The sequence below is a fragment of the Lutra lutra genome, chromosome 1 (assembly GCF_902655055.1).
Source record: "Lutra lutra chromosome 1, mLutLut1.2, whole genome shotgun sequence".
NCBI lineage: Eukaryota > Metazoa > Chordata > Mammalia > Carnivora > Mustelidae > Lutra > Lutra lutra.
In genome coordinates this window covers 142,778,751-142,796,852 of record NC_062278.1, presented here as the reverse complement: position 1 = coordinate 142,796,852, position 18,102 = coordinate 142,778,751, and the positions used below count along the sequence as shown (strand labels likewise).

Sequence of the window (18,102 nt, the reverse complement as noted above, 5' to 3'; positions counted from 1 at the left end):
GCATTTCTTGGCTCATGGCCATTCGTGGATGGCCAAGTTCTCTTTACAGGGTCATCTCTTTGGTTCCTTGTAGCCAGAAGGTTCTCTCCTCTTAAAGACTCCTGTGAGCACATTCAGTTCACTGGGATAATCCAGGATTATCTCCCCATCTTAAGGTCTTTAATCACATCTGCGAAGACCATTTTACCATGATAAGTAACATATTCATATGATTAGACAGGTGGGGATTAGGACCTAGACTAATTAGGACTTCAGGTTGGGACATTATTCTGCCTGCCACACTGTTCTTGAAGAAACCTCCCAAGATTTGGTCATGCTTAAAGTCATTCAATGTGACCATTTCCCAAAAGGTTAAAATGTTTCTAAATGTAAGAAATCTCATGATAAGGAGAATGAACAGCATCAAGTGATGGGGTATGTTTAAATGTGTTCCAAGTTCTACACATTATCAGAAAAAGTGATCAGAGGAGTGCTCCTGAAATTCTATGGGAAGCCACTCAGGGTGTATGACTCTGGTGATGGGAATTTCAAGAAGAATGTTAGTTTATGTGAGAGCAGAAGAAATCAAAGTCTTGGCCCACACAGTGAACCTATGCATCACAATATGTAGAGTCTGTGTGGAACCATCCAAATTGCTTTTTCTTGAAACTTCAGGAATGTCTGAAATGACTCCTGTCCATGAGGTTTTTCCTAATACTGTGAGTATTAAGTAACTGGAAAGCAATTAAAGTGTTATGACAGTGTAAGAATCCTTATCTGAGAGGTGGGTAAAAGCATAGCCAGTAGTAGAAAGAAAGTGTATATCCACTTTGTAGATGAGAATGGGTGTTAAATTCCAATCCAAATTCATTTATTCAAAATTATTTACTGAGCAGCTCCATATGCAAAAAAACAAAAACAAAATAAAAACTCAAATGCTAGGTGCTCTGGATTGAGGATGAATTAGTCAAGGACTCAATCCTTAGAGAATTTGCACTCTAACATCAGAGAAAAGAAACAAATTATTCTATGAGCACTAAAGATGAAGAGTAGTTCTCTAGAGTACTGCTTCTCAAACTTTAATGTGTCTACACATCTCTTTTTAAAATGCAGATTAAGTCATTTCAAGGGGAGGACTGAGATCCTGCATTCCTAACAAGCTCCCAAGTGAAGGAAAGTGCCAATGCCACTGGTCTAAGGACCACACTCTTTTTTTTTTTTTTTTTCATCATTCAACTTTTTTATTTACAATAAAATGTGACAGTCTTTACGGGCTTCCACGCCGATTTCACCTGTGCGCTCAGCATCGCACTTGTGGTCGTCACTCCAGCTGCTTGCCGCCCTCCGCCTTCTGGTCCAGTCGGCTCTTGTTGCTCTTCACCATGTAGATGAAGTAGGCGAGCGTCTCTTTCTCATTCACGGGTATGTTCCTGAAGTGTCGGCTGACGGTTTCTGCTAACTGGGCCTTATTGAAGCCTGGTCTGGTCTGCAATTTGTAGTGTCGTTTGTAACGCCGTAGAGTGTTCACCTGCAGCTGGAACAGATCAACCTCAGGAATGTCAGTGTCATGCTCAGGAGAATCTCCGCCATCGTCGCTTGTCTTCCTCTTCCTTTTATTTCGTACACTCTGGATGAAATTTTTGTGGAAGTCGCAGATATACAGGTGGCTTACGCTCTTGTCGATGTCCAGCTTGAGTTTCTTCTGCGAGATGCTCTTCTGGACCCTCTTGCTGAAGGAGGCGTTGCCCGCGGGCCGGACGCAGCGCTCGCCGTCCTCAATGAGGCAGCAGCTCTGGCCATAGCCCGGGGCGGCGGCGGGGGCGGCGGGGGGCCCTTTGCGGCTGAGGACCACACTCTAGAGTAGCAAAGCTCTAGAGTAAGATTTCTAAAACCTCACTGTGCTTAATCACCTAGGGAAGTTTTACAAACAAAAGATGCCCTTGCTCTTCCCATAGAGCTTCAGTTGTGATTAGAGAGTAAGACCCAGGCATCAGTATTTTGATTTTATGTGCAGCTAACCACTGAGTACTGTTAATATAGAACTTTTCATCATAGCTATTTAAAAAATCTTAGGCAATGGTTCTCAGTATGGGCCGAAAACCAGCAATATCAACATCTCCTTAGAACTGGTCAGAAACCTAATTCCTGGACCCTACCTCAGGCCTACTGAATCAGAAATTCAGGGGGTGAGGCCTAAAAATCTGTGTTTCAACAAACCTGCCAGGTGATTTTTTTTTTTTTTGAGAGAGAGAGAGAGAAAGTGGGGGGACAGGGGGAGGGGTAGGCATTGGGAAAGAATCTTTCTTAAGCAAAATGAGGAGTAAACCAGGTAGACAACATGAGCACAATGATGAGAGCCCATGAGCAGAGAAGATAAGTCAGCAGGATAGATCGGAGGCCAGGACAACAGCCCAGGCCTCCCTCCCCCATTTCTGAACTTAACCTATATAAGTGAAAAGACAAGAAAAGAAAATCAGAATGTTTTCCAGCAGAAGAACTCTGACCAATCACTGTCAGCCATGCGCTTGCCACCTTTACAACAACCTTTTTTGCTTGTAGTCATCATGTTCCTGGTTAATAGTGTTCACTACCCCTCTTCTAGAGTGTACTCTGGGTTAGTTTTACAATGTTGGGATGCTGTAATCTCATCATCCAAAGACTGACAACCAGAGAGAGGCAGAACCACAGAGAAGTTTTGTATCAATTAAAACCTTGTGCTGAGTATCCCTGAAGAACAGTCAAAAGTTAGCAGCTCCTAAGCCTCTTCTCCAGTGACAAAAATGAACTATAGTTCATCCTTTCTCAAGAACTCCTGATAAGCAATTAATCCAGTCTCCACCCTAGAAACTGAGTGGACTTTTTGCTTAACACAGCTCCCATCAGTCAGTGAGCTTCACAGAACATATGCCAAGAGAAGCTTCTACCATATCTTGAAGCAAACAAAGTAGAGGCCTAAGAAAAATTCTTCCAAAGGTCCTCTTAACTAAACTTAACGTAGTATCTTAATGGTCCCTTAATGGTACCCTATGGAAGAAGTACCAGTATAGAAAACTGTTCTAAATCACAGAAGCTAAAAGAGCAATCATAATGTTTTCACAAAGGAAACACATACCAGCTCCTCAGGGACTGTGGGCTACATATGCATGTCATGTATCCAGAATGGACTCTGTAAGAAAAATCTCCTCAAGTGAGTGTCCCACTCAAATTCAGCCACATGTAGCTTAAGAGCAACCCAGGCTATCATATCACTTAAACAATGATGATTCACATGTACTGGATCCAAGAGAGCATATCATACTTCGAAGGTCAGAAAAGATTCCCAACAATACAGGAAGGGTATATTTTGGGGAGCAGTGGAAATATCCTGCAATATGTGGGAAGAGGCCAAATTATAAAGTTGTTGTTTTAAAGGGCTTTCAAATGCTACATAGGATCAACTGCCAGTATCCTGAGGAAATATAAATAGAGCTTCACATTTTTGTGCAAAGACATATATTCATTTTAAAGAGTGCTTCTTCTATTATCAATGCCTATCAGTACAGCATAATGTTTAAGAGCATGGGACGCTTCAGCCAAACTACCTGAGTTTGCTTCTTGACTGCTACATAATAGACATAGAGCCTTGTTCAAGGTCCTTATTTCTCTCATCTTGAAAATGGGTATAATATCAGTATCTACATCATGGGGTTTTCATGAAGATTATCGAGACAGTGCATTTATAGTTATTGGTACTGTATCTGGGATATTGCTGATGTTCAATAAGCTTTGGCTATTATCATTCCTAGGAGTCTAAGGTTCTCCGCATATTCACTGAGGAGGGTTATGTGGGTCAGGGTAATACTGAAGACAATCCATTGAGACCTGTAAAAACTATAAATGCACAGTAAATTATTCACTTAAAGCTATACCAAAAGTCAATGCCTGAACACAATCATTTCCTTAACCCTTTTAGCTGTGGGACTGCATTCTAATGGTATTTGATGACAGTATCAGAGAAGAATAAATTCACAAAAAGACCGAGAAATTCTCCTTGCTCATAAAATGGAATAACCAAATTAAAAATGAAAAAAAAAAACTTCGATTAAAAAAAAAAACACTCTATCTTGTTATCCAATTGTAACTTCACTCTAACCCAGTAATCCTCATGTTATTGGTGAAGAAAATGTACAAGTAACCTGCCCCAGGTCATTTCTTTGGAAGCCTTATTTGGAGACAAGAAAAAAAGGAAAGAAAGAGAGAAAGGAAAGGAAGGGAAGGGAAGGGAAGAGAGCAGGGGAGGGAAGGGGAGGGGAGAAGAAAGAAAAACATAAAATTAAAAACTCTAAGCAGATTTCCCTAGCAAATCTACTCTATCCTCCAAAAGAGTGTCTTTAGGCATCAATTTCTGTAAAAATTAAATTTACTAAGGAAGATAATTTAAGTAGTTATATTAATTAACAAGTGTCAGAGCACCAGTATTAGACAGTTACCTTGACACTGTCTATGTAATTGAAATAATTATCAAAACTTTCCTTTTATTTATTCCATTAGCCCAGCTAATTTATAAGCACACCCACACTAATTCCCTATAGCCTTCTTGCCTATAGATTTTACGGACTTAAGAGACTTAGATTCCATTTTTATATGTAAAAATTAAACAACTGAGGATTTCAGAAGCAACAGAAAAATCGATACCCATCTAACAGAAGTTATAGATAGAAAAAGACTGATTTAGAAAGAGAAGTAACTTCCAGAAATAAACAGAATAAAGTTTCCAAGGATATGTGGGTTTTCAAATTGAAAGGGTACACGAAGTGTCAAGAAGGGATATTAAAAAAAAAAAAATTAAAGACCAACACCTAGTACATTGTGGTGACATTTCAGAAAACCAAAGATAAAAAGAAAATCCTAAAACTTACAAAGGAAATAAATAGATAGATAGATAAGTAAATACATATCAATCAGATGGCATTGCATCCATCACTGTAATCCTGGGTATGGAAAAACAATAGAACAATATTTTGAAATTATGTTTGATCTGTAATTATTAGACAGTCTTTTAAGAATGAGGGGGAAAATATTTCATAATATTCAAGAACTCAGAGGTTTGTAACCTATGAACTCTCTGGGAAAACAAAAATATCTAGACAACATGCCTAAAGGAAAAGAAAAGCAAGAACAAAAAATGAACCTAAAAGATGATGCAGGATAAGAGCAGTCGAGTTGCCTCAGAACATGAGAGGTTGTAAGGAAAGGAGAAAAGGAAAAGAATTAAAGACATATTGAATTATTTCAGTTTTGGGGGGAAAGGAACAATAATTGGTAGGAAAAATGTAGAATTTAATATGCATATTGATGATTTTTACAGTAGAAAGGAAGGGTGTGTGTAACTTTAATAATCCTCCTTAAGCAATACATTAATAATAGGAGCTATAAAAAAAACCAGACTGAAAATTGTCTGAATGAGAATTCAAAACTCTCATAGGCAAACAAACCATGAACAGTATTAAAATAGCAAAGAAGGGACGCCTGGGTGGCTCAGTTGGTTAAGCGGCTGCCTTCGGCTCGGGTCATGATCCCAGCGTCCTGGGATCGAGTCCCACATCGGGCTCCTTGCTCGGCGGGGAGCCTGCTTCTCCCTCTGCCTCTGCCTGCCTCTCTGTCTGCCTGTGCTCGCTCACTCTCTCTCCCTCTGTCTCTGACAAATAAATAAATAAAATCTTTTAAAAAAATTGTTTAAAATAGCAAAGAACAGACAAGCTTCACATGGGAGAAAATATTTTCAAATCATATGTCCAACAAATGATTTATACCCAGAATATATAAAAACCTTCAGAAATCAACTGTAAGAAATCAAACAACCCAGTTTTGATGTATAGATCACTGGGACCCTTGGCTGGCTCAGTTAGTAGAGTAGGTGACTCTTGATCTTGGGTTTGTAAGTTCAAGCCCCACATTGGGTGTAAAGACTACTGAAAAACAAAATCTTTAAAAAAAAAAAGTGGAAAAAAATAATGAACAAATCACTTGACACTTCATCAAGAGCTCGATATGCAGAAGATGATTAGACATTAGGCATTAGAAAAATGCAAATTAAAATCACAAGATTCTACAGGATACATATTATGTTTTTTAAAGATTTTATTTGTTCCTTTAAGAGAGAGAGAGAACATGGGCAGTGGAAGGGAGAAGCAGACTCCGCACTGAGGGAGCCCAATGTAGGGCTCCATCCCAGGACTCTAGGATCATGACCTGAGCCAACGGCGGACACTTAACTGACTGAGCCACCCAGATGCTCCCATAGCATACTTACTAGAGTAGATAAAATTTTAAAAATACAACACCAAATGCTGAGCAGATGCAGCTCATACAGTGATGATGGGAATGCAAATAGTAAAGCCTCTTTGGAAAAGTTTGCAGGTCCCTTATAAAGTTAAATATATACTACCATTAGATCCAGCAATCTCACTGCTAAGTAGTTACCCAAAAGAAATGAAGAAGTTCACCTAAAACCCCTGTGGCAATGTTTACTGAAGCAGTGGTCATAATAGCCAAAATATGGACATAACACAAATGTCCACCAACAGTAACATGGATAAGTAAATTGTGATATATTCATACTGAGGTGTACTAGACTATAATGAACAAGAATGATCTGCAACTACACGCAATAATATGTGAAAATCCCTCAAACAGTGTTGAGCAAAAGAAGGCAGACATCATGGGGCACAACCATTTGATGTCATATATGTAAAGTACAAAGAACAATGCATGAAGGGGAAGCTTAGTGGGAGTGTGCACAAGTCGATTGCTAGTAATATTTTATTTCTTAATCTGGGTGATGGTTTTGGGGGTGTGTTGAAATTTTATCAACTCGGACATTTATAATCTATGCCCTTTCCCATCACAACTTACACTTGAAAATATTGTAATGCATACTGTAGACCTCCAAATAGCCAGTAAACATGTAAAAGGTCTATCTACTAATCATCTACTAATATCTACTAATATTTAGGGGAATACAAACTAAAGCAATTATAGCATACCACTTTTTACCCATTAGATTGGAAAATCATAAAAATTAATAATAAATATTTTAGGTGTGGGAATTTCATACTTTCATGTGCATATTGGGTGTTTGCATCAATGGGTTCAGCCTTCTTGAAGAGTAATTTGGCAGTATCATTATGTTTAACTTCGCGCAACACTTGACCAATCGTTTCCACTTGTAGGTACCTGCTCTTCCTGCATAAAGAAACGTGCACAAGGCTGTCTACTGTATCATCATTTGTAATACCAGAAAACCCGAAACAATGGGAAATTCCCAGCCAAGCAAAATGAATTTAGAAACATTTCTATTATGAAACTCCGCATACTTTCTAAAACATAATGACCTGCATACCAATATAAGATACGGTTTTATGTTTTTTTTTAAGATTTACTTATTTATTTTAGAGACACAGAGCATGCATTTGGTGGGAGAGGTAGAGGGAGAGAAAAACTTAAGCAGACATCACACTGAGCACAGAGCCCAACATGGGACTCAATCTCACCACCATGAAGTCAAGACCTGAGCTGAAACAAAGAGTCAGATGCTTAACTGACTGAGCCACCCAGGTGCCCCTAAGTATTTTTTTAAAGACTATCATAAAACAGTATAAAATATATAACTTATTTTAAGTATATGTGTTAAGTATTTGTATATGTAGGTATAGTAATACAGAGAAACATTTTTTAAATGTATAGAAAAGAGGAGCAGAAATATGCTCTAGACTGATGACAGTGATTTTCTCTTAGAAAGGGAGTGAGAATGGGTAGAGGGAAGGATATGATGGTGATTCTCACACGTTTCATGCTCTAAGCTTCCTATAACCTTTTGTACAGAAGCTTTCACCATGGTAATACATTTTTGCATTATTTAAGCCATTTAAAAAATGTCCCAAAAATGTAGATTTCTTAAAAACACTTTGCAGAAAACACATAAAAAGTATAAGCAAAACTATACACAACAGTTAAGTTAAACTTAGTGACAGCTGTTTTTACTACAAATGGTTTAATTACAACAATAAATACCAACAAGCACACTCCCACATAAAATGTGGGCTGTATGAAATAATAAATTCAACCATTGGCTAGATAAAACAGACATAACTGAAATAAATTTTTTAACTGACCAACAAAACTTAGGGGAAGGTCAAGGCAGGTGCAGAGATTGGCAGGTTGTGACAAATGCAGTCTGTGGACTGTGGGTATGCTGCTTTCAAAGGCAATGCAGCAAGTCAGGTGATGTACTTGGAATGGGGGCAAGCAGCTGAGAACTGATTGCTTTACTCTTGGTCTATTTCTCACAATTACACTGTATGTGTGTGGTCTTTGTAGGCATGTGATTTGGAGGACACTTACCCTGTGAGATCATAAGAGCAGAGTTATAAAAGTATAACAGTAACTCTAAAGAAAATCATAATCATAATCACAAAAAGCACTTAGTACCAAAATCATAGTAAGAAGTTCTGAGTGAGGAGCTAGTTATTAAATGAAAATGGTAAGCTATAAGATAAGGGATAAAAATCCAACAATACCGGATTTATGTGTCTCAAACAGTAGGTGACCATAACAATAAAAATAAATTTAAGAAGAAAAATAAATAAATTAAAATTAGAGAACTAACTCTTCCACTATAAAATAGCAAAGTCTAACATTTATTGAGTTTTTCTAAATGTCTAGGACTGTGCTAAGCACTCTACATACATTACCTCACTTAATTCTCACATGAGTTAATTCCACGAGGAAAGTGTTATTTTAGTTCTCCGCATTTTATAGATGAGGAAAGTAGGACTTAACAAAGCAGAGGGCCTTAGCCAAGAAAATCCAGCTATTTACTAAGAGGGAAGCTGCAGCTCAGATTTGACCATCTCTAGCTCCAGGGCTGATACTCAACTACTCCATTATTATTACTCCATTGCTTCTCTATACGAAATAGTCAGAACATGAAGAATCAATAAATAACAATTTAACACAAGAAACTGCAGAGTTGATCAACAGCATCAGTTAGAAAGACAATGGAGAGATGCAAAAGATAAAAAAATAAATTGTTTTTATATAAAGATCTCATAAAAATGCATATTATAAATGAAGACCAAAAGAAGCCAGAATGTCTAATATTTTGCAATATTTAAAAAGATGAAATTAGGGGCACCTGGGTGGCTCAGTGGGTTAAAGCCTCTGCCTTCAGCTCAGGTCATGATCCCAGGGTCCTGGGATCGAGACCCGCATCGGGCTCTCTGCTTGGCAGAGAGCCTGCTTCCTCCTCTCTCTCTGCCTGCCTCTCTGCCTACTTGTGATCTGTCTGTCAAATAAATAAATAAAATCTTTTAAAAAAATAAAAAATAAATAAATGAATGAAAAGATGAAATTAGAAGTACAAGCAAAATTCGTATCAGCTTTATTCTTAACAGCCAAAAATGAAAACAACCCAAATGTTCCCTAACGGGTGAACAGATTAACAAACTGCAGAGCACCCATGACATAATGAAGTACCACTTGACAACAGAAATGAGCATTCCATTGTCACACACAACACATGGATGAATCAAAAAAAATATTCTGAGCAAAAGAAGCCAGACACAAATGACTAATACTGTTTGATTGCATTTATAGAACATTCTATAAAAGGCAAAACTATAGCAACAGAAAATAGTGGCTCCGAGGAACAAGGGGTAGGATATAGAATTGGCTACAAAGGAGCAGGGGAAACATTTTAGAATGACAGAAATGGTTCATATCTTGATTGTGGTGATTGTCTCACAATTGTATATATTTGTCCACACTCGTTACATTTTATGGTTTAGAGGGGTAAATTTTATTATATATAAATCATATCTCAGTGAACCAGAGTTTTTAAATGTATGTGGAATTTTAAAGTTCCACATCCTATAAAAATGTTAAGTGCTTCAGTACTTCCTACCTCAAGATAAAATTTCCTATGTAACAGAATATTTTGAAATGATATTTCCATATTAACATTCCAATTAACATTGATGGAAATGGAGTGCTCCCAAAGCAGTGCTCAGAAGAAAAATCTTGTTCTTCAGAAAAAAAAATCTTGTTTTTCTAAATTAATGAGGAAGAAAAAAATCTTTTTTTCAGAAAAAAAATCTTGTTTTTCTAGATTAATGAGGAAGAAAAAAACCATAAAATCATACATAATTCTCCCCCAAAAATGGAGAATAAACTAATATATTAAATTTGGTAAGAATTTATTAAAATTTTATTAAAATGTATTAAAAATGGTAAAATGTGGGGTGAGAAAAAAAGATACTGGCCATGAATAGAAATGACTAAAGTATGGATGATATTCTAAACTATATATTAATAATTATCATTATCAATACTCTATAGATTGCTGAAGTATGAAATAATAAAGTGAGAAGTCACAAAATAAAGAAAATAAATAGACCAATAGTCTAGTCACAAAAGAAGTAGAAACAGTTATAAAAAATGGATGTCTCTGGGGTGCCTAGGTGACTCAGTTGGTTAAGCATCTGCCTTTGGCTCAAGTCATGATCCTGGGGTCCTCGGATCAAGTCCTGCATCTAGCTCCCTGCTCAGCAGGAAGCCTGCTTCTCCTCTCCCTCTGCTGTTACCCCTGCTTGCGCTCTCTCACACTCTTTCTCTCAAATAAAAACAACAAAAATTTTTTTAATTATGTCCCCAAAAAACAAAGGGCACTAATGGAGTTTTTAAACTAGTGTGTTAAATTTCCAAAATACAACTTATTCCCTTATGTTACCCAAAGTATTCCAAAATACAGAAAACAACATGTAACTTAATTTGTTTTTATAAGGTAAATGTGGTTTGGGTGATACAATCTAAAGGTACCATGAGAAAACTAAATAATAACTCATTCTCACTTTTGAACATAAATACAAAAATCCAAAATAAAATCTAGGATATAAGATGCGAGTGTGAGGACCAAGTCTGCAGTGGGAATTGGTTCCAGTAAGGGGGCGAAGACACACTTCAGAGGGTCTAGCCATAAGTGGTTGCAACAAAGACATGACAGGCTTCACCGGAACCCAGACGCTTGATTTAGGCTTTCTTTTTTTATCCTATTGCATTGGCCAAAACTTCTAAAGAGTGATATGTAAATGGACTTTCTTGTTCTTGGTTTTAATGAGAAGTGTTTTTCCATTGAAAGTAACGAGTGGGCTGCTTTTTTTTTAAAAGGAGGAGATAGACATTTGTTAAGAAAAATAATCCAAATTTTGGAAAAAAGGCATAAGGATGATTGAGTGTCTTTTTAAATCCTACCAAAGCTTTATTCAACAGCCTCTACCCCTACTCCAGGGATTATTTTATTCTCTAATAAAATGTACCTTTTTTAAATTTATTTTTTGCCATTGATACAAGCCAAGCCTCTGTGCAGTTACATGTTACTTGTAGACTCTAGACTTTTGTCTGGTAGAGATGCAAATGATTCTTGTCTGGTATAAAAGATAACCCCAAAGATTATAGTTTTATTGCCCTGTAGGGTATGAACCTATTTTGTCTGTAATGTAGCAGACTTGCCTCAGCATGTCTTTTCCCCACTGACAAATGCGCTGTGAACCAGCCCAGTCATCCTGCTGGTTTCCTGTGTTAAATAAATCTTTCACATATACTCAATACATATTTGGACAAAAGTCCTGTCTTTAACTTTTCAAAAATTATGCATTCAACAAAGAATGACACCAGTAACCACCTAATTATAATGGTACTAAGGGTTATGAAAGAAAAGGGGATAGCCTACCCTGGCCGAGGGGTTCTGAAGGAAATGGTGCCTTTATGAACAGAGGCCTGGATGCTAGCTGCACTTACCCAAGACGCAGGTGCAGGGAAGAGCCATCGCTGAGTTAGTCCTTCCTAGGGTGATTTTCTAATGCATCTAAAGAGTCCCAAAGTCACAGGAGTAATCAAAAGTTATTCTCTACAATTGTTGAAGCAGATCTGTCTTGTATTTCTACACCAAAGCAGTCTTCAAAATAAAAATGATAAATAATAATGATAATAGTATCTACTGTTGACTCCATTTATTTTTTTAAGATATTATTTATTCATTTGGGAGAGACACAGAGACAGAGACAGAGAGAGCACAAGCAGGTGGAGAGGCAGAAGGAGAGGGAGAAGCAGACTCCCTGCTGATCTGGGAGCTGTACATGGGGCTCAATCCCAAGACCTGGAGATCATGACCTAAATAGAAGGCAGACACCCAACCATCTGAGCCACACAAGCACCCTTGTTGACTCCATTTACAATGTTCAAGCTGTGGTACTGAACACTTCAGGTGAATCATTTTCAATCATCATGACAATTCTGCAAGCCAGTTACAATTATTATCTCCATTTTATAGAGGAGAAAACTGAGGCTCAGAGATTAAGCTATATGCCCAACAGCACACAATGGGCCTGCCAGGTTTCAGACCTTAACTCCTTTGCTATCCTGCCTCTTCCAAAGATATTTCTCCAAGTGTGTACTACTGCATAGTGGGGAAGGGGCACATTATTTTCATTTTCTTGACATACCCCTTACAGCTTAAAACGTCATGGCAAGAAGGAAATGGGTAAACAATTCCCTTATGCTAAGGGTGCTGTGGTTCAGGGCTTACGTTTGCTGCCCCTGCTCATTTTGTAAAGCTTCTTGCAGCAGTGATTTGGAAATGAAAAGCAGGGTTTGGTTGGAGTGGCTTTCCAACAATAAAGAGTATCTTGTTGAAAACATGTTTACTCCATGCCTCTGCTTTTAACTACTGCCCAACACAGCTCCCTTTCCTTCTTTTCTCTCATCTCTAAGCCTTGAGCACTTGTCCAAAAGCTTTTAGTCCAAGCAAGTGGGCAAAAAGGCTTCTCTACCATTTATCTTGCAACTGGTTCTGAGTTTCTCTCAAGTGTTTGTTTAACTATTTGGCCAAAGATTGAGAGTCCTATTTTGAGCAAAGAGTCCATTTGCCTTGATTATGTGAAAGCTTTCCAGAGTTTGCTGATTGGTTTTTGTTCCTTTTCTTTCTCCATTGGTACTTCCTGTTTTTAAACTAAGGATTATACAAAAATGCAGTTTTCTGGGTACCTTAATCTTATATTCAAAGAGAATACAAGTGCCTTCTGTATTTACAGAAGTATTTTCCAAGTGATGCAAAAGGATACTGAATTCTGTCCTGGATCCCTGTGGTTTGGAGTCTAACACAGCCATAGTCCCTCGTGACTTTTTCTTTTCTAATCTTGAACAGCATACAACAAAATCACAGAATTCTAAAACACCTGAACTAAAGCCCCCTTAGTGATCATCTAGTCCAACTTCTACATTTTACACAGGGGAAAAGAAGGCAGGTGAACGTCAGTGCTAAGACCTCCTCCAAGTACAGAGATCCAGATTAGGCCCCCTACTAAGCTCCAACCCCTCCAGTCATGGTCAGGGACCAGCCCAGCATACCCAGGGATCTGGCAAAAGACACACAAACCTGTGCCTTCAGAGCCAGGTCTGCAGACCTCAAACTTGGCTGTGGAACCTGCAACAACGCTGAGGCTCAGTTCCAGCCCCTCTCAGCCACTGTCCAGGGGTAGTCCTGCCTACCCAGGAATCCATGCAGTGACCATACAGTAGGCCTTCCAGGGGAAGGAGCCATACCTGCTGTATTTCTGGTAATAGGCAGCCTGTTGAATTCAAAATAGTCATCTTAAAGAAACTTAATGAAATACAAGAGAGCATAGATAGAAAATTAAACAAAATCAAGAAAACAATGCATGAACAATCAACAGTAACAACCAAATGGAAAGACAATCAATAGGATGGAAGAAAATATTAGCAAACCATATATCTAATAAGGAGTTAATAGCCAAAATATATAAGGAACTCATACAACTCAACAGCAAAAGAACAAATAATCCAATTAAAAATGAGAAGAAGACTGGAATAATCTAATTAAAAATGGGAAGAAGACTGAAATAGACATTTTTTCAAAGAAGGTATATAAATGGCCAAGAAGTACATGTAAAGATACTCAACATCACTAACCATCAAAAAAATGCAAATCGAAACCACAATGAAATAACACCTCACACCTATTAGAGTGGCTATTTTTAATTAGACAAGAGATAACAAATGCTAGCGAGGACATGTAAAAAAGAGAATCCTGGTACATTATTGGTGGGAATGTAAATTGGTACAGCCATTACAGACAAGAGTATAGAAAATCCTCAAAAAATTAAAAATAGAAATGGGTACATGCACCTGGATATTTATAACAGCATTATCAACAATAGCCAAACTATGGAAAGAGCCCAAGTGCCCATCAATTGGCAATTGAATAAAGAAGATGTGGTATATATACATATATATGTGTACACACACACACACACACACACAGGAATATTATTCAGCCATCAAAAAGAATGAAATCTTGCCATTTGCACCAATGTGGATGGAACTAGAGAGTAGAATGCTAAGTGAAATAAGTCAGCAAGAGAAAGACAAATACCATATGATTTCACTCATATGTAAAACTCAGGAAACAAAACAGATGGACCTGTGGGAAGGGAGAAAAAAAAGAGAAAGGAGAGGTGGGAGGCAAACCATAAGAGACTCTTAATGATGGAGAACAAAATGAGGGTTGATGGAGGGAGGTGGGTAAAAGATGGGCTAAATGAGTGATGGGTATTAAGGAGGGTACCCGTTATGATGAGCACTTGCTATGGGTGTTATAGGTAAGTGATGAATCACTAAATTCTACTCCTGAAACCAATATTACACTACTTGTTAACTAACTTGAATTTAAATAAAAATTTGGGAAGAAAAAAATTAGAAATAGAACTACCAAATAATCCAGCTTTCCCACTTCTAGATAAGATATACAAAGGAAATGAAATCACTATCTCAAAGAGGTATCTGTACACTATGTGTTCACTGCAACTTTATTTATAATAGCCAAGACATAGAACCTAAGGGTTCATCAACAAATGAATAAAGAAGATGCGGTGTGTGTGTGTGTGTGTGTGTGTGTGTGCGTGTGTGCATACACACAATGGAATATTAATATTCAGTCATTAGAAAAGGAAATTCTGACATTTGCAACAATACAAATGGACTTTGAAGGCATTATGCTAAGTGAAATAAGTCAGACAGAGAAAGACAAATACCGTATGATCTCACTTACAGACTGAATCTAAAAACAAACAAACAAACAAACAAAGCCAAATTCATAGAAACAGAGAGCAAAATGGTGACTTCCAGGAGGGGGAGGGAGAAATGAGGAGATGTGGGTCAAAGGGTACAAACTTTCAGTTATAAGATGAACAAGTTCTGAGGATCTAATGTACATCATGGAGACTACAGTTAAAAGTATGGTATCATATACTTGAAAGTTGTTAAAAGAAGGAAATGTTTTCACTATAAAAAAAATTGTAACTAAAAAAAAAAATTGTAACTATATGAGGTGACAGTTGTGTTAACTAACTTTACTGTTGTAATCATTCCACAATATGTATGTATACCAAATCATCAAGTTGTACACATTAAACTTATACAAACTTATATGTCAATTATATCTCAAAAAAGCTGGGGAGTGGGGAGAAATGTATCCCTCATTGGAACTGAAGCTGTGAGATTTGGTGTGGTAAGCCAAGGCTAGTGGCCGTGTCTCCAGAGGTCTGAGAGAAGTCAATCTGGAAGATAGAGAAATGCATGCCCCCATGGCATTTAGGGCCCCTAGTTCTGGTTTCTGAGCCCAGGCCTCACCCTGAGGCCTCTTTCTCAGGGCACACCCACCTTTTAATACATTCCTCCTTTTGCCTAAATAGTTTGAGTTAGGCAGCAATAACCTGTAATTAAATTTCTACAAACTCCTGCCATTTCTATCTTTGGTTCTTACTGTTATCCACTTTCTTCCCACACGCCTGCCATGAAGCAAAAGGTTGTTCCCGGTGGAAGGATGACTTTGATTTGCTTTCTTTATCTGAGCAAGATAACCACACATGTACCCCAACAGAGAGTATTTTGTTAGGGAAAACATGAGACCTCCTTGGGTACAGCAGTATCTTTCATAAATCTGATTATCTTTCACAACCTGACTCTTAGCCATGTGATAAAGAGACAGTGAAAGTGAAGTAAGAACCAGATTTCTATAAATGACTGTCTTTACTACAACATTGCTATTTTCCAAACTTCGAAATCTACTCACACACTTAAAACTGAACTCTGGTTCTCACAAAATGATTACTATCATGACATTTTCTAGAAGAGAACTTTTTTTTTTTTTTTTTTTGGAGAAGCAGCTGTGGCCTTGAACTTCCCTCTGTCCTTGCTGTTAGGGTATGTTTAAATATACTCTAAGAAGAATTACCAAAAAGAAGCTTTGTCGCCATTCCACCTTTGACCTCCTCTTTTCTTCAAATATTCTTGAGAGCTGGTTCTGTGGCACTTCAATGCTAAGATCACTGAATTGTTTTTTAGTAAAAGTAGAATTAAATAGTAGCAGATTACTGGTTAGAGGGGAAACACTTGTCTTTCAGAGACATAAAACCTGGATTTAATAATCCCATCTACATCACATAAAACAGATTTAAAGTTAGAGTCGCTTTACCAAAAATATCTGATCTGACACTAACCTGCCTCAGTGACCTTGAACGAACCATTTTTAAATGCCATGAGTCTGTTTATTTATCTGTAAAATAAAAAAAAAAGCTAAGCTCATGGTTATTGTGATAATTAAATGAAAATGTCTATGTATACGGTACATATTAAACTATCAGCCAAGTGCCTGGAGCATACTATATGTTCACTATATGATAAGGATCACTATATTATTGTTACTAATGACTGCTAACACTTGAATACTTAAATTGAATACTTAATACTTCCTAACACTTGAATACTTAAAAATATCAAAATTTTCATTTTGATCCTAATAATAATCATGGGTAATAGAAGCAATGAGTGTCCACTCTACTTTAGAAATGAACAAATTGAGGTTCAGAAAGGATAAATGGTTTGTCCAAGATCACATTTCTAGGTAGGAAACAGCAGATCTGAAATTCAAACCAAGTACTCTGGATCAAGACACCTTCTCCTGGGGTGTCTGGCTGGCTCAATCAGTAGGACATGCAACTCTTGATTTGGGGGTTGTGAGTTCAAATCCCATGTTGGGTGTACAGATTACTTTTTTAAAAAGTCTTTAAAAAACAAAAAAGACCTCTTCTCTTGCCTTATGAAATACTACCTTGCATTAATGATAAAAATAATGGGGCACTTGGGTGGCTCAGTCAAGTAAGTGTCTCTTCATTTTGGCTCAAGTCATGATCTCATGGGTCATGGGATCAACCCCTATGTGGGGTTCTGTGCTCAATAGGGTGTCTGCTTGAAGATTCTTTCCCTCTGCCTCTCCTCTCAGTCACACTCTCTTTGTCTTCTCGCTTTCTCTTTCTCTCAAATAAATAAATAAGTAAATAAATAAATGAAATGAAATTCAATCAACAAGATTTTTTAAATATTGAGCACCTCAAAGGTGTCAGGCACTGTTCTAAGCACCAAGGATAATGCCAAGAGCAAAATGGACAAAAATCTCTCTTCTCATTCCTGAGGGTGAAGACAGTTAACCAAAAGACAGTCAATAAAAGAATAAATAAGTAAAATACACAGTATGTCAAATGATGGGAGTACCATAAAGAAAATTAAAGCAGAGAAGGGGTGTGTCCAAGAGTAGAAGACAGTAAAGAGGATACTCTGGGTTGGCCTCATTGAGAAAGACACAACTTAAGTAATGATCAAGGAAGGTGAAAAAAAAAGCCATGCCTACATCCTGAAAAAAAGCAATCCAGCAAAAGGTAACAGAAAAGGCAAACACTTTGAAGTGAGAGGTGCTGCGTATGTCCCAAGAATAACAGGGAAGCCAGAAACTAACACAGAGTGAGTCAGTAGGAGAGGACTACAGGGTGGGGGCAGATAAGTAGTGAGGGAGAGTACTAGTGGCCAGAGGGTAAAGAGCAAGTAGGACTTCAATAGGATGTTACCCTGCGAAGAGAGCCTCTGGAGGCTTTACCACAGAGGAATATCATGGTTTGACTTACATTTGAAAGGATGGCTCTGTCTGCTATACTAACATGAGAATATAGGGAGGTA

General features: G+C 37.6%; 1 protein-coding gene across 1 annotated transcript in view; it reads right to left on the bottom strand.

The window, feature by feature from the left end:
- Positions 1-1,228: 1,228 nt before the first annotated feature.
- Positions 1,229-18,102, bottom strand: part of LOC125102579 (histone deacetylase complex subunit SAP30L-like) — a 37,483-nt gene continuing 20,609 nt past the window's right edge. The window contains exons 2-3 of the mRNA XM_047733931.1: positions 1,652-1,834; positions 1,229-1,513 (exon numbers count right to left, since the gene is read on the bottom strand). Coding sequence (XP_047589887.1) covers positions 1,301-1,513; positions 1,652-1,834 — 396 coding nt within the window. The 3' untranslated portion in view covers positions 1,229-1,300. The remainder of the gene's footprint in view (positions 1,514-1,651; positions 1,835-18,102) is intronic.